At 53.4% G+C, this 19,043-nt stretch overlaps 2 protein-coding genes and 1 long non-coding RNA gene across 5 annotated transcripts; 1 reads left to right on the top strand and 2 right to left on the bottom strand.

Moving 5' to 3' along the window:
- Positions 1-1,839: 1,839 nt before the first annotated feature.
- Positions 1,840-4,005, bottom strand: HOXB2 (homeobox B2; the record flags this gene model as incomplete). The annotated part of the gene is made up of 2 exons (XM_079725296.1): positions 1,840-2,862; positions 3,627-4,005. The coding sequence occupies 2 exons, from the start codon at positions 4,003-4,005 to the stop codon at positions 2,198-2,200; spliced, it is 1,044 nt and encodes a 347-aa protein (XP_079581422.1). The 3' UTR covers positions 1,840-2,197.
- Positions 3,066-10,281, top strand: LOC307067735. Of its 2 annotated transcripts, none has more exons than XR_013811420.1 (6): positions 3,066-3,101; positions 3,317-3,356; positions 7,524-7,602; positions 9,082-9,143; positions 9,570-9,620; positions 10,188-10,281. It is a non-coding gene; the product is annotated as an uncharacterized lncRNA (long non-coding RNA). The 2 variants fall into 2 exon arrangements; XR_013811421.1 differs by having other exon boundaries at positions 10,159-10,271.
- Positions 9,564-11,680, bottom strand: HOXB3 (homeobox B3; the record flags this gene model as incomplete). 2 transcript variants are annotated; one of them, XM_079725294.1, is made up of 2 exons in its annotated part: positions 9,564-10,384; positions 11,233-11,680. In XM_079725294.1, the coding sequence occupies 2 exons, from the start codon at positions 11,678-11,680 to the stop codon at positions 9,564-9,566; spliced, it is 1,269 nt and encodes a 422-aa protein (XP_079581420.1). The 2 variants fall into 2 exon arrangements, with proteins under 2 accessions (XP_079581420.1, XP_079581421.1); XM_079725295.1 differs by having other exon boundaries at positions 9,564-10,381.
- Positions 11,681-19,043: the final 7,363 nt, after the last annotated feature.

Raw genomic sequence — 19,043 nt, 5'->3', positions numbered from 1 at the left:
CACAAGCCAATAAGCTGTGTATTATTACTTTAATATATTGAATTTATTTCATACCTATATATTTTATGAGGGAAAATAACCTAATAAGATACATGATATCATTATTAATAACACATCTAATTGTTCTATATTAATTTATTTGTGACAGAAATAAGTGCAATTTAACGTGACATAACATTATTTAATGCAGGAGATGAATTCTATATTAAGACAGTTTAAGGGATTAAATTCCAGAGGAATAAGATGTGTGTGCTTCCCACACTGAGGGACCAGGTTAAAAAAATATGCAAGGGCCTGTCTAGTCCTATATGTCACGACCTATGTTGGCTCCTGGCTTTTCCTGACAGTTGTTGCCTCTCGGTGCCCGGGACTCCAAGTCCCCGTCCTGCTGGTTCAGGGGAAAGTCTGGGAGGCCTGGGAAATAAACTGCTTTTCAAGAACGGCAGCATCTGCTGGGGAGGTAGCCCTGCGGTGTCTGTTTCTGAGCCCGAGAAATATTAAATAAACCTAAGGAGGATGGATGGCTTTCCAGGGCCCTTTAAATCTCCACGTTCCCCGGAACAAACCAGGAGGCAGATGGGGCGATCGATCCTTCTTTCCCGCTTACCGGGTTTGCAAGAAGCCTGGCAAGGTGCGGTGGGGGGTAGGAGATAGTGTTGAGATGGCAAATGAACTTCTGGGCAAAGACAGGTAGGTCTGCACTTGGAGAAAGCTCTGGCCGGGCATCAAATCCCAGAGCGAAGGATCAGAAGTCAGATTCGGCTGGGCAAACCCGGGCCAACAAGATCCGCCTTTCACCCCCTCCCACTCCCACCCCCTCGCGGACTCTCCGTCCATCTCTCGTCCTTAGCATCCGCTGGGCTGATTTTTTAAACAATACAAAAACCAAAAGGAGGCTCCCTGGCTCCCTTTCTTCACTGGCATCTGGATGATCCGGAAAGGCGAAGGTGGGTGCGGGGACGGTCCCCGGGGCTGGCCCCGCGCATCCCGAGGCGGCTGTCATGGCGGCCACAACCTCTTCCCTCGCCCTCCCTGCCGCCCGGCCCCAGCGCCATTTTGAGCATCTTCCTTGCTTCCCTGTCTCCCTCCCGTGTTCCTCGCTCCTCCTTCGCTGCCTGCAGGCCAAGCGCCTCCCAACGCAGCCCGGGCTTCCCGGGGCTTGTCGCCCGGCAGCTCTTCGGACGCTCCTCCCAACTCCAGGAGCCTTAGGGTGACTGAGGGGCCCGAAGAGCATTGGTACCCGGCCCCCGCTACATTTTCCACCCGGTCTCCTTTCTTGTCCACTTGGAGGTCAGTTACCATCCCTGGGCACAGGCCCTGCTTCCCAAGAAACCCCCCGACCGCACTCCACTCCTTGGCCCTGCCCACGACCCCAGGAGTCGGGTCCCCAGGCGTCCTGGAAAAAGCTCCTCCACCCCAATTGGGGGCACTGAGGCGAGAAGCCTAGGACCCCTCCCAATCTAGCTGAACCTCTGCGCCTCCCACCACGACCCCGAAGCCTCTTCTCCTGACACCCACTTCAGTTGGCTGCGGACCCACTCCCCCTACCTTTATTTTTAAGCAGAGCCAAAGGCTATCTGTTAGGGGGTGGCAACAAACGCCCACTCTCGTCAGAGCTGCGGGTGGAGAGGCGGGCGGCCAAATAGGACCCCTTTTGTACCACCCGGGCTTAGTCGGCCCAGGGCCAGACAAACCTGGCGCTGGCCCTGAGGGAGGGAGGGCCGGCCTAGGGGGTGCGGGGAGGAAAGGGGCTGGGTCCCAACACAAACACTCGTTTTCATATTATAAAGACATTTATTTAATCTATGAAAATAATGTACAATAAATACTTTTCCCTTTTCCTATTATTAAAGAATTTTAATAAATAATCTACGATCTAAAACTTAAAAAAAAAGAGGAAAATAGGTTCCTCTAGCTCCTTTTAAGAAAGCACGCCCCCGCCCCCGCGCCAGAGTTTAATTATTCCTGAGATTTCGTTGGAAGGACTCTACCAAACGGATTTTTTCTGTGTGATTTTTAAAAGACGCCCGAGTGCCCAATATTTTAAAGAGAGAAGACAGGAAGTGGATTAAACGGTAATTCAATAATACCTGAATTTTAGCAAAACACATAAAGAAGTCTACACGGCTTGGGGGGGGGGGGATCCTCGGCAGCCGAGGGGGGCGGGGGTCGAGGGCCGGGAGGAGGAAGCGGGTTATTAGGAGAACTGCAGGTCGATGGCACAGAGGGTGCTGGTGAAGAAGTCCAGCTCTTCCTCGGAGAAGGGAACCGGGCTGTCGAGCGAGCCCTGGAGGCTGGGGGAGAGGCCTCCGGACAGCTGGAGACAGGAGTCGGCCGCGAAGAAGCTGAGGTCGGGCAGGAAAGGTGAATCCTGCCGCTCCGGGAAGGCGTCTTCTGGCAACGGCTCCGACCGCAGCGCGCCGTCCGGCCTCCGCGCGCCCGCGTCCTCCACGCGAGCTGCCAAAGGCCGGGGGCCCGAGGCGCTCGGAGGCCCCGGCGCGACCTCAGGCGGGTGACAGCAGGCTTCCCGCGCCGCCTGCGAGGCGGTGGGGCGGCCCGGGCTGGTCACGGGCTCCTCGGCGGGCTCGCCGGTGTCCTTCGGTGCGCCGGGGCAGGCTGGCTCCCCGTCGGGCGGCTCTCGGTGCTGCGTCTGCCGCTTGTGCTTCATGCGCCTATTCTGGAACCACACTTTGACCTGCCTCTCGGTGAGGTCCAGCAGGGCCGCTATCTCCACGCGGCGCGGCCGGCACAGGTACTTGTTAAAGTGGAATTCCTTCTCCAGCTCCAGCAGCTGCGTGTTGGTGTAAGCAGTGCGCAGCCTGCGCGCCCCGGCGCCCGCGGCCTCCTGCAGGCCCGGCCCATCTGCAGGGAAAGCGGGCTGGGCGTCAACGCGGGCCGTGTCCTTAACCCAACCTCGACTTGGTTGAAATAAAGACTACCCCATCAGCCCAAAACAATATCAGCAGCACCCCCGCCCTGACCGCTTACCAAAGCGGCTCCCTCCCAAGGCCCTTGCCTTCTTTCCCGTTCCTGTCTCGCCTCCAGACTCGGCCCGGGTCAGGGCACAGCATTCAGAGAGCCGCCCACGAGCCACGCATGGGGTAGGAAGCGGTTCCCTTTCTCCCCCAGAACCTCAGAGCCCCCTCCCAGGTCCTCTGAGTGGACCCCTAATTTCGGCACTTTCCACCTCAGCCTGGGGAGAGGGTTCATAAAGAAAGGTTGTTCCTCACCTTCCCTCCCTAGCTCCCTAGGTCTCAAATTCCCCCTCTTCTCCTAGAGCTGGGGTAGATGGGACCGAATCTTTTCCTGCCTCCAGATTCGACCCCAGCCAACAACGCTCCTCCACACAGATAAAGGTGAAACCTCAATCAAAAGCTTTTCTTCTAGCAGAAAAAAAATGCTCTTCCCCAACCAGCTTCCAAAATCTGCTGTAGAAAGAAAAGAAAAAAAAAGTGCAGGCAGCGGCCAGGCCTGAACCCCAGCGGTCATTTCTGCTTCCTCGTCCCTGGAATCGACGGGGGCAAGGCACCCCAACAGGCTCGCCAGCTTTTCTCCCTCCCCCATCGCTCCTTCTCCCCGCTTTCTTTTTAGCTGCCCCTCACCCCATCCCTACCGCGCTTACCGACCTGCGGGCGATCCGACCCCGGAGGCCGGGACGGAGGAGGCGGCCGGGGGAGACGTGGCGGATTGGCTGGGTTTCTTGGCGGATTTCTTCTCTTTCATCCAGGGGAACTCAGGGGCCAGGGGGGCGGCGGGGAACGGCGGCGGCGGCGGAGCGGGCCCATCTTCAGCTCGCTTTTGGCTCCCGGGTCTCTGAAGGGTGGAGGCGCCGGGCTGGAGGCTGGGGAAGGTTTGCTCGAAAGGAGGAGGAGGAGGAATTAATGTCGACTCCTTGATTGATGAAGTTTGAAATGTCTCCAAGACAGCGGGGAAGGAAGTCAGACACTCGGCGAGCGATGGCTGGCTGTTTATAAACCCAATCTCCCTCTCAAATTCAAAATTCATGGCTTTCAATGGTGGGGGAGGGGGCCTGCTGGGGGGGCGTCAGGAGGGAGGATCGGAAGGGACCCCCCCTCCTGCCCCCCCCCAGGTCTGTGTGATGGAGCGATTTTGGGAGGGGAAGATTTTGCTTTTTTTTTTTTTTTAATTTTGGGCCTTTATAATTGTATATTGCTGATAAATACCAGCGTATGGGGACTCTCTCTATTAAACCCAGGACTCCGGCGAAATTGCAGGGAATTCATGGTCACGGGACCAGCCTTGGCCAATCGCTTGTCTGGGCCTGGTGGAAAACAGAGAGCGTTATTTGCTTTAATTGATTCAAAAACTCTAGAGGACCATGACCTGGACACCATGAGCCCCCCAGTCCTACACTCCCTCTCCCCATGCCTCCCTTTCTCCAGAAAAGCTAAAGGAACCTTTTCCTCATCCCCTTCAGAAGATGGGAGGTTCTGGAATCACAGGAAACAAGAGAACCTAAGGGAGAAGTCGTCCTCTTCTGCAAATATTTTTAGTAGAGTAAATTAAAGCTTTCTTTACAAGGCCAGCAGCATTCTCTTCCCCTCCTCTCCCCCCAAAAGGAAGCTGAGTGAGGATCTCAATGTGAGAGGAAGAGTTAGTAAAAAGAGGCTTTCGCCTTTGGGAAAGGTCGGTGTTACCGTGCAGTAAGGAGGAGATTTGCAAGCATCAGCAGCACTATCCCCCACCCACCCCCCAAAAGCAACAGATAAATCTTGGGAAATCGACAAGCACTCCTAGGCTGACACAGAGGGGTGAGAGAGATATGAGGGGCCCTTTTGCACCTCTGGCCTGCATAGCTCTGTGGTCTCAGTCGCCTTCTCTGCCCAGCGTTTGCAGCACTACCCCTGCCCCTATGTCTGCCTGCCTCCTCACCTGGAGGCATGTGCACTCCTCTATGACACCCCCAAGAGACAGGGTCTAAGATGCATATGCACCCACCCACTCAAGCCTCAAGCCTGTATCTGCATCTATATCCAGCAACAGGAACAAGAACCAAGGTAGCCACCGATTTAACTTAGAGAACTCTCAAACCTCAGGTCAATGTATGGGCTGGAGGTGGGGCTTTTCCCCCTAGGAATCCCCCTGCCATTTTTGCCATTGTATTAATTAATATCCCTGACAAGGTGGAATTCCCTGAACATGGAGGGGGTGAAACAATAATGACCACTGAGATGATATTCCATTTCTGGCCCCTGGAGGGAATTGTTGTTTATTTCTTTTCAAAGGATCAAGATAGTATGAATTTAGGGAGTGCTGTAATTTACTGGAGGGAAGGGATACAAGACTTAGGGCCCCAAGCAATCGGTGGGAAACTAGATCTCAAAACAGAAAATGAAAAGTCGACCTGGGGTAAGATTTTTAAATAAGTGGGTCAGAGGGACCGAGAGGAGATGAGGCGATCAATCTTAGCCCCCTGACAGCTCCCTCGGATGGCATCAAAGAATTTGGCTCTTTGGGAAAGCAGAGGGAACAGCCGAAATTCCACATCCCTTTAAAAGGCCTGGGGATGGGGGGGTGCTAGCAAAAGAGAAGGGTGATTCTGGGAGAGCAGGGAAACAGATGGGAAATGGGGACAGAGGAAGGGCGCTGGGTTGGGTGGAAAGTTTGTCTGGAGAACTCCCACGGCTCTGGCCTCCCCTCCCCCTCCTCGCTTGCTGCCTCCTAGCAAGAAGGAGAAGGCTGGTTAGCAGAGAAATGGCAACTCGGCCGGGAGCTGGAACTAGAAACTTTCTGTCAGTGTAACAGACACGATCTGGGTGGTGGTGAGTATTCATCCGCGTGGGTGGTGGGTGGTGGTGAGTATTCATCCGCGTGGGTGGTGGGTGAGTAAAAAAAGACAGAGAAATCTGAGGCAAAGGGTGGGGTGGAGGAGAGCCAGGAGGAAAAAAGGGGAGCTGGAGGCGAGGGCTGCAGGGCAGGGGGTGGCAAGCTCTGGAGGGTTCAGATCCAAGAGAGCTGGTCCGAAAAACTGGGCAAACTCGCCAGAGACGGTTAGTTGTGTCCAACTCAGCCCCAAATAAAGTAATTTTTGCTACTTGGAGGAGGGGTTGGGGGTGGGAGTGGGGAGTAGGCAGAGAAGAATCTGCAGAGCAGCTGTCTGGAAGTCGTGCAGTGAGGCCTGAGAGGGCTCTCCCTCCGGCCACCCCCTCGAAAAGCCCTGCAAGTTTTTTCACAGCCTCTCCAGCTGGCTGCAGGGTTGAGCGCTTCTCTCCGCAACAACTCCGGCTGTCCCTGCAGGAAATACGGCTCTCTCTAACCCTGCTGACAGATTTTATGGCCAGATTAGAGAACAGCAGAAAACTTGGGTGTTAAAAGGGACCAAGAGAACCTTCCTTCCCCGAGACACCGCTTCGCTGCCCCCTTGTTGTGCTGTGAATCTTACAGCACAGCTATTTCCCCCTTGACCAGATATTTTCCCCTTCCCCCTGCTTAGCTAGGGCCTGAAATCCCTCAGAGGGAAGGGTAGGGGACACCAAGCCAAGGCAGCCCTTATTTTTCTTGTTTGCAATTACAATTTCAAGCCAAAGCTCTGTTTTTCAAACTTGAGCTCAACTCTCTGACGTGGCCTGCCTCTCTCCTGCTGGATAAATAATCTATCCCCTCTACCCCCAGAGGCAAACATGGCTCTTCATCTAGTTACATCACTCAGAAAATGTTACTCAGGGAAGAGGAAGAGAGAGAGAAAGACAGACAGAAAGAAAAACCCTTGAGCATTATTTGACCCCAATCAAACTTTGCACGCTCTTATGCCTTTAAATTATAGCCTGACCCAATGCTAAATTGCTTGCTGCTTAGGTGAGCCTAGCCCAGTTAAAATCCTACTCGGTGGCGGTGGAGGGGGGGGAGTGTAGAATTCAGGTTGCTTTTTTATTGTTGTTTATTGTTGCATAAAGACTGTAATTACTAACCTTGGACTGCCAGGATGCAGCATAAAAATGAAAATCAGCTCTCGCTTTAAGGCTGAGGGCCTGGAACGATTCTCACCGACACGCCCCGCCCCGTCGCTATCAACAAATATATGCTCCTAATGAAGCAATGCGGGCGCATCGCTTACAATTAGAATTATGCAACTCTTCAGCAAGCAGCCATCGCTTCTCTTTCAACGAATTAGCTCCATATTTCAGCCACCCTGTCTCCTCGCTCTTATCGGCTCCAGCGATGCGGCAGTGACATTTCATCTTTGACAGACTCTCTCTATCCTCGCTCCAATGTGATAAAAGTTTTATGGAACCACGACTAAGAAATGAAGTTTTCCCAAGGATCGTGGAAACAGAGCAGCACATTAGCCTGGGGACCATTTTATTTACGCTTGGATCCAACAGCTTCTCCTACCCTTTTCCTCTCCCCTTTCCCTGGCAGTGGAAATCAAACATGCCTCCTCTCCCTCCGCCCTGAGTTTTATTTAGTGATTTAATTTCACTTTAGTTTTAAGGTTTGACCTTAGAAGTCTAGGCCTCAGATTTTTTTTTTAGATTAATCATTCTCCTTTGTTTTCATTTTAGACCCAATGGTGGTTGGGCTTCGGGTCACGTGACGACTTCTTTGTCGCTCCGGAAGAGAACTGTGAAGTTTAGGTTGCGTGTAAGAAGCAGTAATGGGCCAGGTTTTTGTTGTTGTCCATGGGGTGGGGTGGGGTGGGGTGGGGTGGGGTGGAGGGGGTGGGGGGGGGCGGTGAGGAAGTTGTGGCCAAAGAAGCAAAAAGACAAAAGACCGATCAATGAGAAAAACTGAGAGGCAAAGAAGCCAAACAGAAAGATGGAGAGGGAGCGCCCAAGTCTCCTTTCCCCCCAAACTTGTTACTTAAATCTTAGCTAAAGAACTTGGCAGAATGCTCCAAGCTTGTGTGAGAAAAACCAAATAAACCTGAGACACAGATGGGGGAGGTAGGGGCCTGAGCAGTGGACTAAAAAGGCCAGGACAGGGTCTTCACCATTCTTCCCTTGGGGGAAATCTGGCAGTCAGCAGCCTGCTGCTCTGCTATCTAAATTGGACCACCAGGACAAGATAAAATTGATAACAGAAAGTTTATTCAAGAATTGTTTGACAGACAACCCTTTTAAGTAAGGAAAAAAGTAACTACAGAAGAACAAAGGAAGTTCCAAGAGGGAATTAACTCTGATTCTACAAATTCAGGACCATACAGTGACAATTAGGAGCTGAGTTCATGCCTTTTAGAACTAATTACAATTGCTCATAAGTACGAGTTTAACATAAATCTACAGCTCTTTTCTAGAGTACAATATAACTAAAATAGCTGGTTTTACATGACAGGGAACACAACATCCTTTATAACAAGTAAATACTAAAAAAAGTACAATTTTTTCCTTTTTCCTCATATAAATACATAATGTAGGGGGATAAATAGTACAAAAAAGGAAAATATTTTAACAGGCTATAACCAATAAATATATATGAAAATGTTCACTAGAACACACACTTTTTGAGCAATGCTGGACTCCTGCAGGCCCAGGCATCTCTCACAGTTGTTTTTATATCCATTAAAATGTAAACTCTAAGTGCAACAAAAGTGTCCTGTCCCGGTTGAGCAAGGCACACAGGCCCAGCTGCAGACCCCGCCTGGGACAGACAGTTTGTTAAAATATACCCTGTTTTCACGTTAAGTCAAGAGAGCAACGGAAGAAAAGAAAAGTGTAGAACCTCGCGTCACCGACTGCTTTCTGTGGAGAGAGGGGGATGGCCCTGGAGCTGCGACGCGAAGCAGCAGAATGGGCAAAACTTCAGTCCTGACAACTTGCCTGCCCTCACCTCCCAGCTTTGCCATAAAAGAAAAAAAATATATATATATATATTTATAATATAGACAGCTCTGACTTTCAGGATCTCTCACCATCCCTGAGCCCTCTGAAGACTGTAATTGATGGGGGCGGGGTATAGACATTAATGTCCTAGAGCAGGAAAAGTGTGGGACTAGAAATGGAGGGAGTGCCCAATCAACGTCAAATCGATTGACAGAAATTTGAGGATTCAGGGAAGTGGGAGGGGTACGTGCTTTGTGCCCTTGATTTTGAAATGTGTTTAAATTTTTCTTTTTTAAAAAAGGAGAATTGCCAGGAAAAAAAAAAAAAATCAAGAGTTGGGGGAATTACCCACGTAGACGGAAGGTAAGTTGGTTGGTTGGCTGGTGATTGGCCTAGCCATCTTGTCCGTTTTTTAAAATGTGCTTCTCTGCCTTGTTTCCCTATCTCCTCTTTCTCTACCCCACTCTCGAGGGTGGAATTCCAACTGGGTATTGCTGGAGGCCTAGGATTGATAGGGTCATCTCCAATCTGCTGTAGATTCCTTTCCAATGCGTTGGCAGGCAGACTTAACAAGAGCTGCAGGACTTAAAAAGCAACTTCTCAGGCCAGGAGAAGGGGAAGGAACTCCAGGCCCTTTCTTACCGGGTAGCCTGGCTGCCACCTCCCTGCCTCCTCTTTCAGACCTCCAGGCTGTCCCGCAGGCTGTCCCGCAGAACTCCACGGCCCCCGCCCTTCCTGGGTCTCCCCCACCCCAGGACCGGCCCCTCAGCCCTCCCTCTCCCATCACAGGTGTGTTAACTTGGGCGCTTCTTGGATTCTACCCTGAGGAGGAGGCGCATGGTGAGAGGAGAGGTCTGTGTAGGTGGGGTGGGGGTCGCAGGGTCCGTGGTGCTGGCTGGGGGCCATAGGAGGCGCCCCGTTGTAGTCCAGGTTCCCCGAGGGGTGGTGGGAAAGGTGGTTGAGGCCGTAGAGGGAGGGGCCGGCAGGGGGCGGCAGCGGATCCGCGTAGCCGCCCCCGCCCACGTACACCGGGCTACCCTGCATGGTGGGCGTCCCGTAGGCGCCCCCGTTGGCTTGGAGGACATGAGGCTCGTAATCGGGCGCCGGGGTCGGGGGGTACTTTTGAGGGGCGCCGCAGCCTTTGAGGGGGGGCTGGTAGTTGGAGGGCAGCGCATAGGCATTCTGGTGGGCTTTGCCGAAGGCGGGCGGGGACGGGCTCTCGTAGCTGGGGGTCATGGAATGCAAGGCGTTCATGAAGCCGGCGGTGGACTGCATGGGCTGCGGGGGGCTGCCAGCGGGGGAGGGGCCCCCCGAAGACGAGGCCAGGCCCTTGGCCTTCTGGTCCTTCTTGTACTTCATGCGCCGGTTCTGGAACCAGATCTTGATTTGCCGCTCGCTGAGGTTCAGCAGGTTGGCCATCTCCACGCGGCGCGGCCGGCACAGGTAGCGGTTGAAGTGGAACTCCTTCTCCAGCTCCACCAGCTGCGCGCTAGTGTACGCCGTCCGCGCCCGTTTGGACGCCGCCGACCCAGGGGGGCTCTTGTCCCCTCCCCCGCCGCCGCCACTGCCTCCTCCGCCTCCGCCGCCGCCGCCGCAGCCCTCTGCTGGATCCGAGGGGGAGGGGTGGGAAGGGGAGAAAATGAAATAAAAGATAATTACTGAACACGCCGAAATTGAATGCATCGTTTCTTAATAAATCCAGGCCTGGACTCGGAGCACCCGCCGCCCTCCCCTTCGCGTCCCCGCCTCCTCCTCTCCACTGCCCCCCCACCCGCCCGTCGCATTAGCGGACACTCTATAATAGTGGCATTTATTAAGAGACCTGTTCGCCTCTCGCTGCCCCAGCTTATGAAAATTTGATCATGTCACGCAGACAGAGCCGCATGGCCATTTATTTAGGGCTGGATTTTCTCGCGCACGCTTCCTCCCCCTTATCCCCAGTTCCAGGTGTGGAAGACACTCCTCCCACCCCCACCCCGCCCGGTCCTGTGGACCTGGCAGGTGCCTGAGGAGAATCCCGGGGGGAGTCTGGACATTCCGGGCAGGGCGCGGAAATGTGGGGCGAGGAGGCTGTAGTGCCTGGAGGCCGGGACCCCGGGCCGCCCGAGCGACTGTGATTAATGCCCACAGTAATCATCCTTAATAATAATCAATCGTTGACGACTCTGCGTCTGCTGGCAGCGTCTGACTCTGCGGCCTTGCGAAGGGCTGAGGCCGAGCACCTGGACTTCTGGACCTCTCAGAAGCTCAGGTGGAGGGGGCTGGAGGGAGAGGGTGTTGGCGGGGTCAGGGGTCATCAGGTGGTCGGGGGTACGGGGAAATGCGCCGCTAACGCCGCCACCTGATATTGTTCCCAGGCCGCCGCCTGGGCGCCTAGGGGCTGGTGCTAGAATAACAGTGACATTCCTGGCCCGGACAAACGCTGACGACGAGGAAGCCAGAGAGCCGGTACCTGTGCCGGGGGAGATGTTTTTCAGCTTGGACGTTTGCCTCGACTCTTTCATCCAGGGGAATATCTGTTTGGTGAGGGTAGAGTTGGAGCCGGGACCGCACTTGGGGGGGCCGCTTTTGCTGGGGCCGCCCCCGTTACTGCTGTTGCTAGTGGTACTGGTGGGTGCAGCGCTGGGCGGGGGTGAGCCGGGCGGGGCGGGCAGGGGCTCGGGGGCCAGGCCGGGCCTCATGCAGCTGCCATTGAGCTCCTTGCTCTTGGCGTGCGGGGCGGCGTTGCCCAGGGACTGCAGCGAGCACGCTGAGCGCTGGTAGTCACCCTCCAGGTGCGTGGCGGCCTGGAAGGGGGGTTGAGGGGGACCGTCGTAGCCGAAGCCATTGCTGCCAGGGTACGAGGAGTAGCCTCCGAAGAGTGCGGCCGCAGCGTTGTCGTAGTAGGTGGCTTTCTGCATCGCTGGGCGAGGCCCGGGCGGTGGGTGGCAACTTGCAAGGGCCTGATACCCTCACGACCGGACATTGGCACCCCTGGGGTCACGTGGCTCGTCGGACCCCCCTCCCCTTTCTGCCCCCCTCCTCCCGGGGTCTGTTCGTAGCGGTTGACCTGCGGGGTGAGAGAAGAGACACAGGGGGGGAAGAGGACTGGGGCTCAAATCCATCTTAGGAACTGAAAAGGGAACTGACATCAATAGGGTTTTTCTTCTCCCCCACCCAACATCTTCACAGCAGATGCTGAGGCCACTGCCTTGACCTGAAATGGATTTTTCTTATTGCAACGCTTTCATTTTAAAAGAAAAAGCCACCAGTTTTCATTTCCACTCAAAAAATAAGGACTCTACACCTTTGGGGACTGCCTAGATACAGAATCTTACTATTGCAAGGGACATTGCTTCTCTCCTGCCTGCACACTAGCCCCTGACCTCTCCTCTTCCCTCTCTCTACACCGCCCCCCAATCTGGGATAGGTGTGTGTGTGGGGGGGGTTGCAGACTCCAAAATAAAAGCATCATCAACACTGTCCTCTGAGCTGAGAGGCCTCCTGTCTTTGCCTCCATCTAGGTTCCTTTCATCCAGAGTCTAGCCTGGACAAAAAACTGAGTATCTCTGAAAGAGGCAGGAGGGAGAAGCAAGTTGAGCAGGGAACCTTCTGGTGTGAGGGATACTCTCCTTCCCCTCCCACCTCACGAAGACTGCAGCCTGACCTAGAAACTTCCTGAAGATTTTTAACCTGCAGAGCCAGTGGCACTGAGCCTCCTCCATGGCCTTGCTGCAGGTACCAGCACCTCCAGTCTGAGTCTATTCTAGCCAAGTCTGGGACCCCACAGCCAGCAGCCCCCATGGGGCCCCCAAATGGAACAGGATTGTTTTCCTGGCGGGGCTGGTTGGTGCTGTGACCATTTGGCCCAGGTCTCCCCCCACCCTCTGTTTTTTTTTTTCATCAGGCTTAATTTTTTCCCCACCCTTTTCTTGACAGTCTGTTTCCTTTGATTTTTCTAAAGAAGAAAAGAAGAAAGAAATTGGATAACTGCTGGACTTTTCTACTGAGAGATGGGAAAGTGCTTTCTAAAACAAAAATTTTCCCTAGGAAAAAAGAAAGTAAACAAAGCAATTTGAACAGTATTATTCTCTGGGTTGGAAACTGGGTACCCCTGTTTACTGAAGTTCTCTGAGGCCAAAAAAAAAAAAATGATTATTTTAATGCAGGCTTTTAAAAGTGTGCTGGAAAAATAAAGGTTCAAGCTGCCATAGGATTTTGTGTATTTCTTCTGAAACTTCTGACTGCATCCCCCCATCTATCTTCCCAACCCCTCACCATCACTTTTCATAAAATCTTCAGACAGACCCTCTCTTCTGACATATGAGTTTGGACTACTTAAATCTCATTCAGCCCAGCTGGTCAACTCCAGAGAAAACTAAAAATAGGAAAATAAAACAAAAAGGAGTGCAGGTGAAGGAAATCCCTCCCACACATAAACCCCCTTCTTAATGGCACAGATTTATACTCAAAAGGGAGCCGGGTAGCCCTGAGTTCTGATTGGGTTCTGGGAAGAATTTGTTTCTGGGAAACACGCATGGGTCTGCAAAGCAGCAGGTCCTTCCAGGGAGGAGAACTGGAGTTCAATTGACCAGGCTGACCCAATCCCTTTATTATTATTACCATTAGCCTCTGATGATTTAACCAAAATTAGCTTCGGAGCAGCCCTGGATGAAGGGGGAATTAATTAACAGGCATCAGTTTGTTATTAATAGATAGGAGAATGAAATAAAACTGTTGGAGGGGGTTGGCTGGCTGGGCCCTGGCTTTATTTAGTCTAAATGATTGTTACAGCAGTAATGATGATGATGATGATGATGATGGTGATGATAAAACAATAATTTGACTAGACGCCTGGGGCTGAAATTCCTGTCGCTCCCCCTGCAATAAACTCGCAAACCATCGCAGGACCGAGGCCAGGAGAGTGTGGGAAGCAAGAAGCCAGAGACGTGATAGGAAAGAATGGAGACTCCGCTGGCGGCGAGAAAGGGCTGGGAAGGTTTGCGGACAGAGTTAGCCCCTGGCTGCCGCCGCCGGGCTGTCTCGGCTGCTGCTGCCGCGGTGGCTGGCGATGAGCTATGTTGTCCCAAGGAGGCGAAGAGAAAGCGTTCAGGACATGGAAACGGTTAGCAGCGGCCAGGTTCCAAGCACACCCGGCCGAGGGCCGAGCCCTAGAGCGGCAGCAAGTTTGGGCGCTGGAGGTAACCGAATTAAAAGGCATCTTAGCAACTCCGCACCGGGACTTTGCCAGGCCGGACTCGGCTGGAGGGCGCGGAGGCCTGGCTGATGGGACAGTGAGAAGAGGGAAAGGTGCCGAGGGGATCGGAGATCTGGGGATCCAGGAAAACGGGGGGTGGGGAGCAGCTCTACCAAGCCAAACATGTCTATTTCCCTTGCCTCCATGTTGGAAAAATCCAGGCTCCATATGGCTTCTCGGGAGAAAGGGAGGGAGGGAAGGAGACGTGGCTCCCGGCTTCCCCCCAGGGTCTCGCTGAAGAAGGGCGGTGAGCCACCCCAAGAAACCCACCTTTCCAGGCCCCCCCCCCGAAATCCTGGGAGAGTAACAATAGCTGGGAAGCCCTGGGAGAGAGGATAGGCCACCTTCCAGGACTTAAAAAAAAAATAGAAGGAAGAAAAATAAAACAATAAAAAAGGAAAAGAGAAAAAGATTAGGCTCTTCTTAGCAGCGGGGCAAAAATTCAGCCCTGATCTGACTGCTGAAAGAAAAGAGAAGAGAAAAGGAGAGAAGCAGGAAGAGAGAGGGAGAGGGAGAGAGGGAGGGAGGGAGGGAGGGAGAGAGAGAGAGAGAGAGGGAGAGAGAGGGAGGGAGAGAGAGAGGGAGAGAGAGAGAGAGAGGGAGAGAGAGAGAGGGAGAGTCGCTGCGTGGAAGGAAGCTTAAAGCTTGTGAACTCTTCTTGAACCGAGATTGGAGTCATATGGGCCATAAATCATTGAGACATACTCTCCGCCATTCACAAACTGATAGCCTATTTCAGTCCAGCTTACCTTAGCCACCGATGAGGGGAGAACAGGCAGACATAATATATATTCACATCGAGCCCCAGCGCGAGCGGCAGGCGAGAAATCTCCCCTCCTTGAAGGCAAAGGAAAAAAAGACCACTGTTTAAAGCGGCGTCGCCCCCTCCCCAATAGCCACCCCGGCTGGGGAGCCTGAGGGGCAGACCGGCCGGAGGAGCCGCGCGGCGTCCGCTTCAATTCACTCGTCTTAGGAGCGGGGGTGCGCAGGAGGGAGGGGGTGGGGAGCGGGGGAAAAAAAATAGAAGAAGACCAAAAGGTGCTCGGGTGGCTCAGCTCGCTGAGAATCCAGCTCCGGGCTCCGGCGCGGCCAAGCCGCCCCAGTGTGGTTGCCCTATAAGACTGGTACGCCCTACTCTCCGTAACAATGGCCTCTGCTTTTGCACAGGGAAAAAAAACCACACAGACACACACACTCGCACACTCACTCACTCACTCACACACACACAAGCTCACGCCCCCCCCACCTCTCCCCCTTTAGCAAGCTTAGATGCCTGATAAGGAAGGAAGGTGATGGTGGTGATGCGAGAGGGGGCGCATTTCGAAACCCCCCCTCAGTTTTCAATAAAAAAGAGTGAGAACGGAAAGGAGGTAGAGGGTTTGAGGTTTGTTTTTGTTTTTTAAGGACAGGTAAATTTTTAAATGCAGGTTTTGGCGGGGGAGGAAGAGGAGCGCAAAGATAAGGCAAAGCCCGTGGAGTTCACAGATCCCCCCAGCACCACTAGTAAACCCTTCCTCTAATTGGAGAAGTAGCTTGGGAGGCCCTGGGGGGGCGTTTCCTGGGTGCCCCTCTGCATTCATTCGCAGTGGGAACACTGGGACTTTTTTTTTTAAGTAGTTTCACTCTTGCGGGACTGGTGGCTGCGTCTCTGGCCCCCTGGCTCTGTGTCCCTCCTTCCGAGTCTCCCAGAGTCTCCCAGTCTCTGTTTCTTCTCTCCCCCACACCCTCTCTATTCCTCCTCTCTCCCGGCAAATCTCCTGGCCCAGTTTCCAACCTGTCGGGGTGGGGGGGAGCCAGACCTCTCTTTTCTTTTTAACAGACCCCCCCCCCAGTTTGAGAGCAGACAACAAGCGGCGAGTGATTATTTTAAAAATCCAGACCATCTTGGAGGGGGAGAGGGGTTGAGGAGAGGGTGACAAAAGGAGGACCTTGTGTTCAGCTTGAGTTCCAGACGCGGCTGCCAATAGAGAGGCTGTAAGAACTGCATGAAGAAGTTTCTGTTGAGATTCTCACCTCTGGATAGGCAGAAGCGGCTAAGAGGTGATAAGGGCATTTGTACTTCTAAGAAGATGAGAAGAACCAGCAAAATGGCTTAATTTTAAATGCACTGGCAGAAGAGATGAGGATAGTTATTTATATTATTATTATTCAGAACAAACCTGTTAATTTCTCTTAGCTCTACAAGATTTAGGACTCTTGGAACAGGTGAGGAAGACTACAAAAGCTCAACTTTTCTTCGGGCGTGTTTTAGAAGGGCAGGAAAAGGCGAGGAGGCCTGTAGGAGGAAGACAGGGGGCAAGAATGTAGGTGTCTGCAGATTTGGGGTGGGGGTGGGGAAGAGCCGGTCCTGGAGGAGGAAAAGGACAAAAAGAGCGCCAGGGCTTTTCCAAAAGCAGGAGTGTCTGCAGCTCTGCCGAACTGCTGACTCGGGCTTAGAGGATAAAATAGAAGGCCGACAGTCTCTCTATTCTACAAAGGCAGCTTGGAAAACTTGTTCTCTTAACTTCTCCGTAGACAGAGCCAGCCACTACCTTGTGACCTCCTGGTTAGAATCCTTGGCTTTTGCCTTCTCCCATCTGGATGCACCAGGAGAGAAGGGACTGGGAGAACAAAGGTGAGAGATGGTTTCCAGCTATTGTCTCCCCTCCGGGAGAGGGTGGCTGTGTCTGGCAAAGCTCCCCTCACACCCCATAGCTCCCCACTCACAGGCTTTTCTTTGGGCTGAGAAAGGGTCCTACTGTCTACTCTCGTAGGGGGTGGTCCCTGGCTTCCTCCGGCCCCCACTTCTTTCAGGCCCACTAAGTCAGGCTTCGTGGGCTGGAGCAGCCAGTTTCCTGGGGCCCTGCTGAATGGGGGTGCAGGGGGGGACCCATGGCCTCCCTACCCTCCAGCAAGGAACTGCATGAAGAGTCTCCCACTGTGATGTCCTGAGGATCCTGCCGCCTGCCTAGAGAGTTGGTGGCTGAGGGAAGTGTGGTGGGGAGGTGAGGACGGAAGGTGGAAGCCATTTTCTGTATTTATTAGTAGCATCAAGAAGAGAGAATGCCCAAGCCAGACCCAGTGCTGGTGCTCGAGCCAGGACCCTCAGAGAAAGCAGTCAGGGCTACAAAGAATCTGTCCTGAGATCTCTGGACGCCGGTTAGAGACCTGCTGGATTGGACCTTATGTAGCTTTGGGCCTGGTGGGTCAGGGACTCGCCCATGGCGGCTTCTAGAGGCTTTAGAGAACAGCACCTTTGGGTCTTTTCCTCCCCAAATTAAAAAGGCAAGAGTGTACCTCAGACCCTCCAACTCTCCTAGCTGTTGCTGCCACTAGCTAGAGAAGGTCATTGTGAAATTAAGAGAAGAGGAGGACCTGTTCACTTGTGGGACTGCACAGCTTTGCCCCAAGGAATAAAAAGAGAGCCCATGGGGCACACAACTAGCTGCAGGGCTGCAGGAGGATCGGCCTAAAGCTGAGCTGAGGGGAGAGGAGTTTTCCAGAGACAGCAGTGGACCCCTCCCCACTCGGAGCTTCAATTCATGTGGTCCCCTTCTGGCTACACAAGGAGGTGGGGTGCAGTGGGGTAGGAGCCAAGAGGAGGGCTGGGAGCAAGAGAGCTAACCTGGAGAAGAGTTTCAGAGCACACGTACCCCCAAATGTGGTAGGAAATGGGGTGGGGGCTTCTTAAGGAATTCTGAGAGCAGAGCCCATTCGAAATGCTTGCAAGGCAATTAGATCCCCGTTCGGTTTCTTTCCTGCCTTTTTTATCCCCTCCTCGGAGATTTCTGGCTGGCCAATTGCCCCTGTTTGGGGCTGGGAAGGTGGCGGGTAGAACTGGCAGCCCCAGGACACCCATTTCGTTTGCGGTGTTGCTGCAGGCTGGGGACCTTCCAAACTTCAGGGGATAGGGCAGCGGCAGTAAGGAGCCTGGGCAGGGACCTTGGGGTGGGAAACACCAGAGGGGTCTGAGGGAAGACTTGGAGGTCTGGAAGAAGGAGGAGAGAGGGATTTATCACCCCGGACAGTGAAGTCGTGATTTAGGCGCAGACTAGACAGAGAAGAGGGAACGATCTCTGCCTGGATTCAAGGAGGGAAACTGGAGCAACTTACCATGTGTGAGAGACAGAGAGGGAGAGAAAATGAAAAAGAAAAACTGAGAGAAAGATTAAGACACAGATAACTTAGTGTAATCCATGAAGGGCAGAAATTAATAATAAAGGTAAAAATCAGAGCAAATGTCCCCCTTCACAGACATTCTTTCCTCTCAGATTCGGTTCCCCCAGAGCTAGACCCTCGCTCCCGCGCTCCCCTCCCCCACTCCTCATCTGTACCCAGTACCAGTGGACGGGCCCTCAAAACCCCCTTGAGGGATCACTGGGCGCCCATCCTTCAAGGCCTCCGGGGATCATGTCTCTCCCCCCCAAAACCATCAAAGAGCAAACGAAAATTCTCCTCTCAATAAGGACAAACTGGCTGGCTCCCTTAAAATCGATTTCTGATATCAGCCTTGGGATGACCAAGGATTCGCCCCTCCCCCAAGCCCCCAGCTCAGCCAGCCCCCAAACCGCCTGGCCCGCCGGGCTCCCTGAGAAGCCGGGACCTGGGAGTCGGGGAGGGGGTGGCGGCAAGGCTTTTAGCGATCTCTTTCTTTCTGGTCCTCCCTGGGTTCCCGGTCCCACACTCTTCCAGCTTCACTGCCCAACTTTGTGGCCGCGGCAGAGTCGTGAAAAGTTCACACACACACCCGAATCTCCATCGCTTTTAAATATTAATAAAGATTTCCAAGCTGGGTGTTGTAAAATGGGAATTGTTACTGCCAATCGCTCTTGGTATTTGGATCCCCAACTCCCACCTCTCTAAGATGCCCGAGCGGGAGGGAACAAAGGGGCTGAGGAAACGAGAAGATTCCGCGCCTGGGCGGAGGCCCGTGTAGACCCGGCTCAGTAGAAGCTGAGATTGAAAGAAGAAAACGGCCGCTAAGATTGGAGAAGAAAAATCCGAGCTGAACTCTCCCCTCACCCCAGGCGTGGGAGGGCGAAAAGGGG

This window comes from Hyperoodon ampullatus (assembly GCF_949752795.1).
Source record: "Hyperoodon ampullatus genome assembly, chromosome: 19".
Taxonomy (NCBI): domain Eukaryota; kingdom Metazoa; phylum Chordata; class Mammalia; order Artiodactyla; family Ziphiidae; genus Hyperoodon; species Hyperoodon ampullatus.
This window is presented reverse-complemented; position numbering and strand designations above follow the sequence as displayed.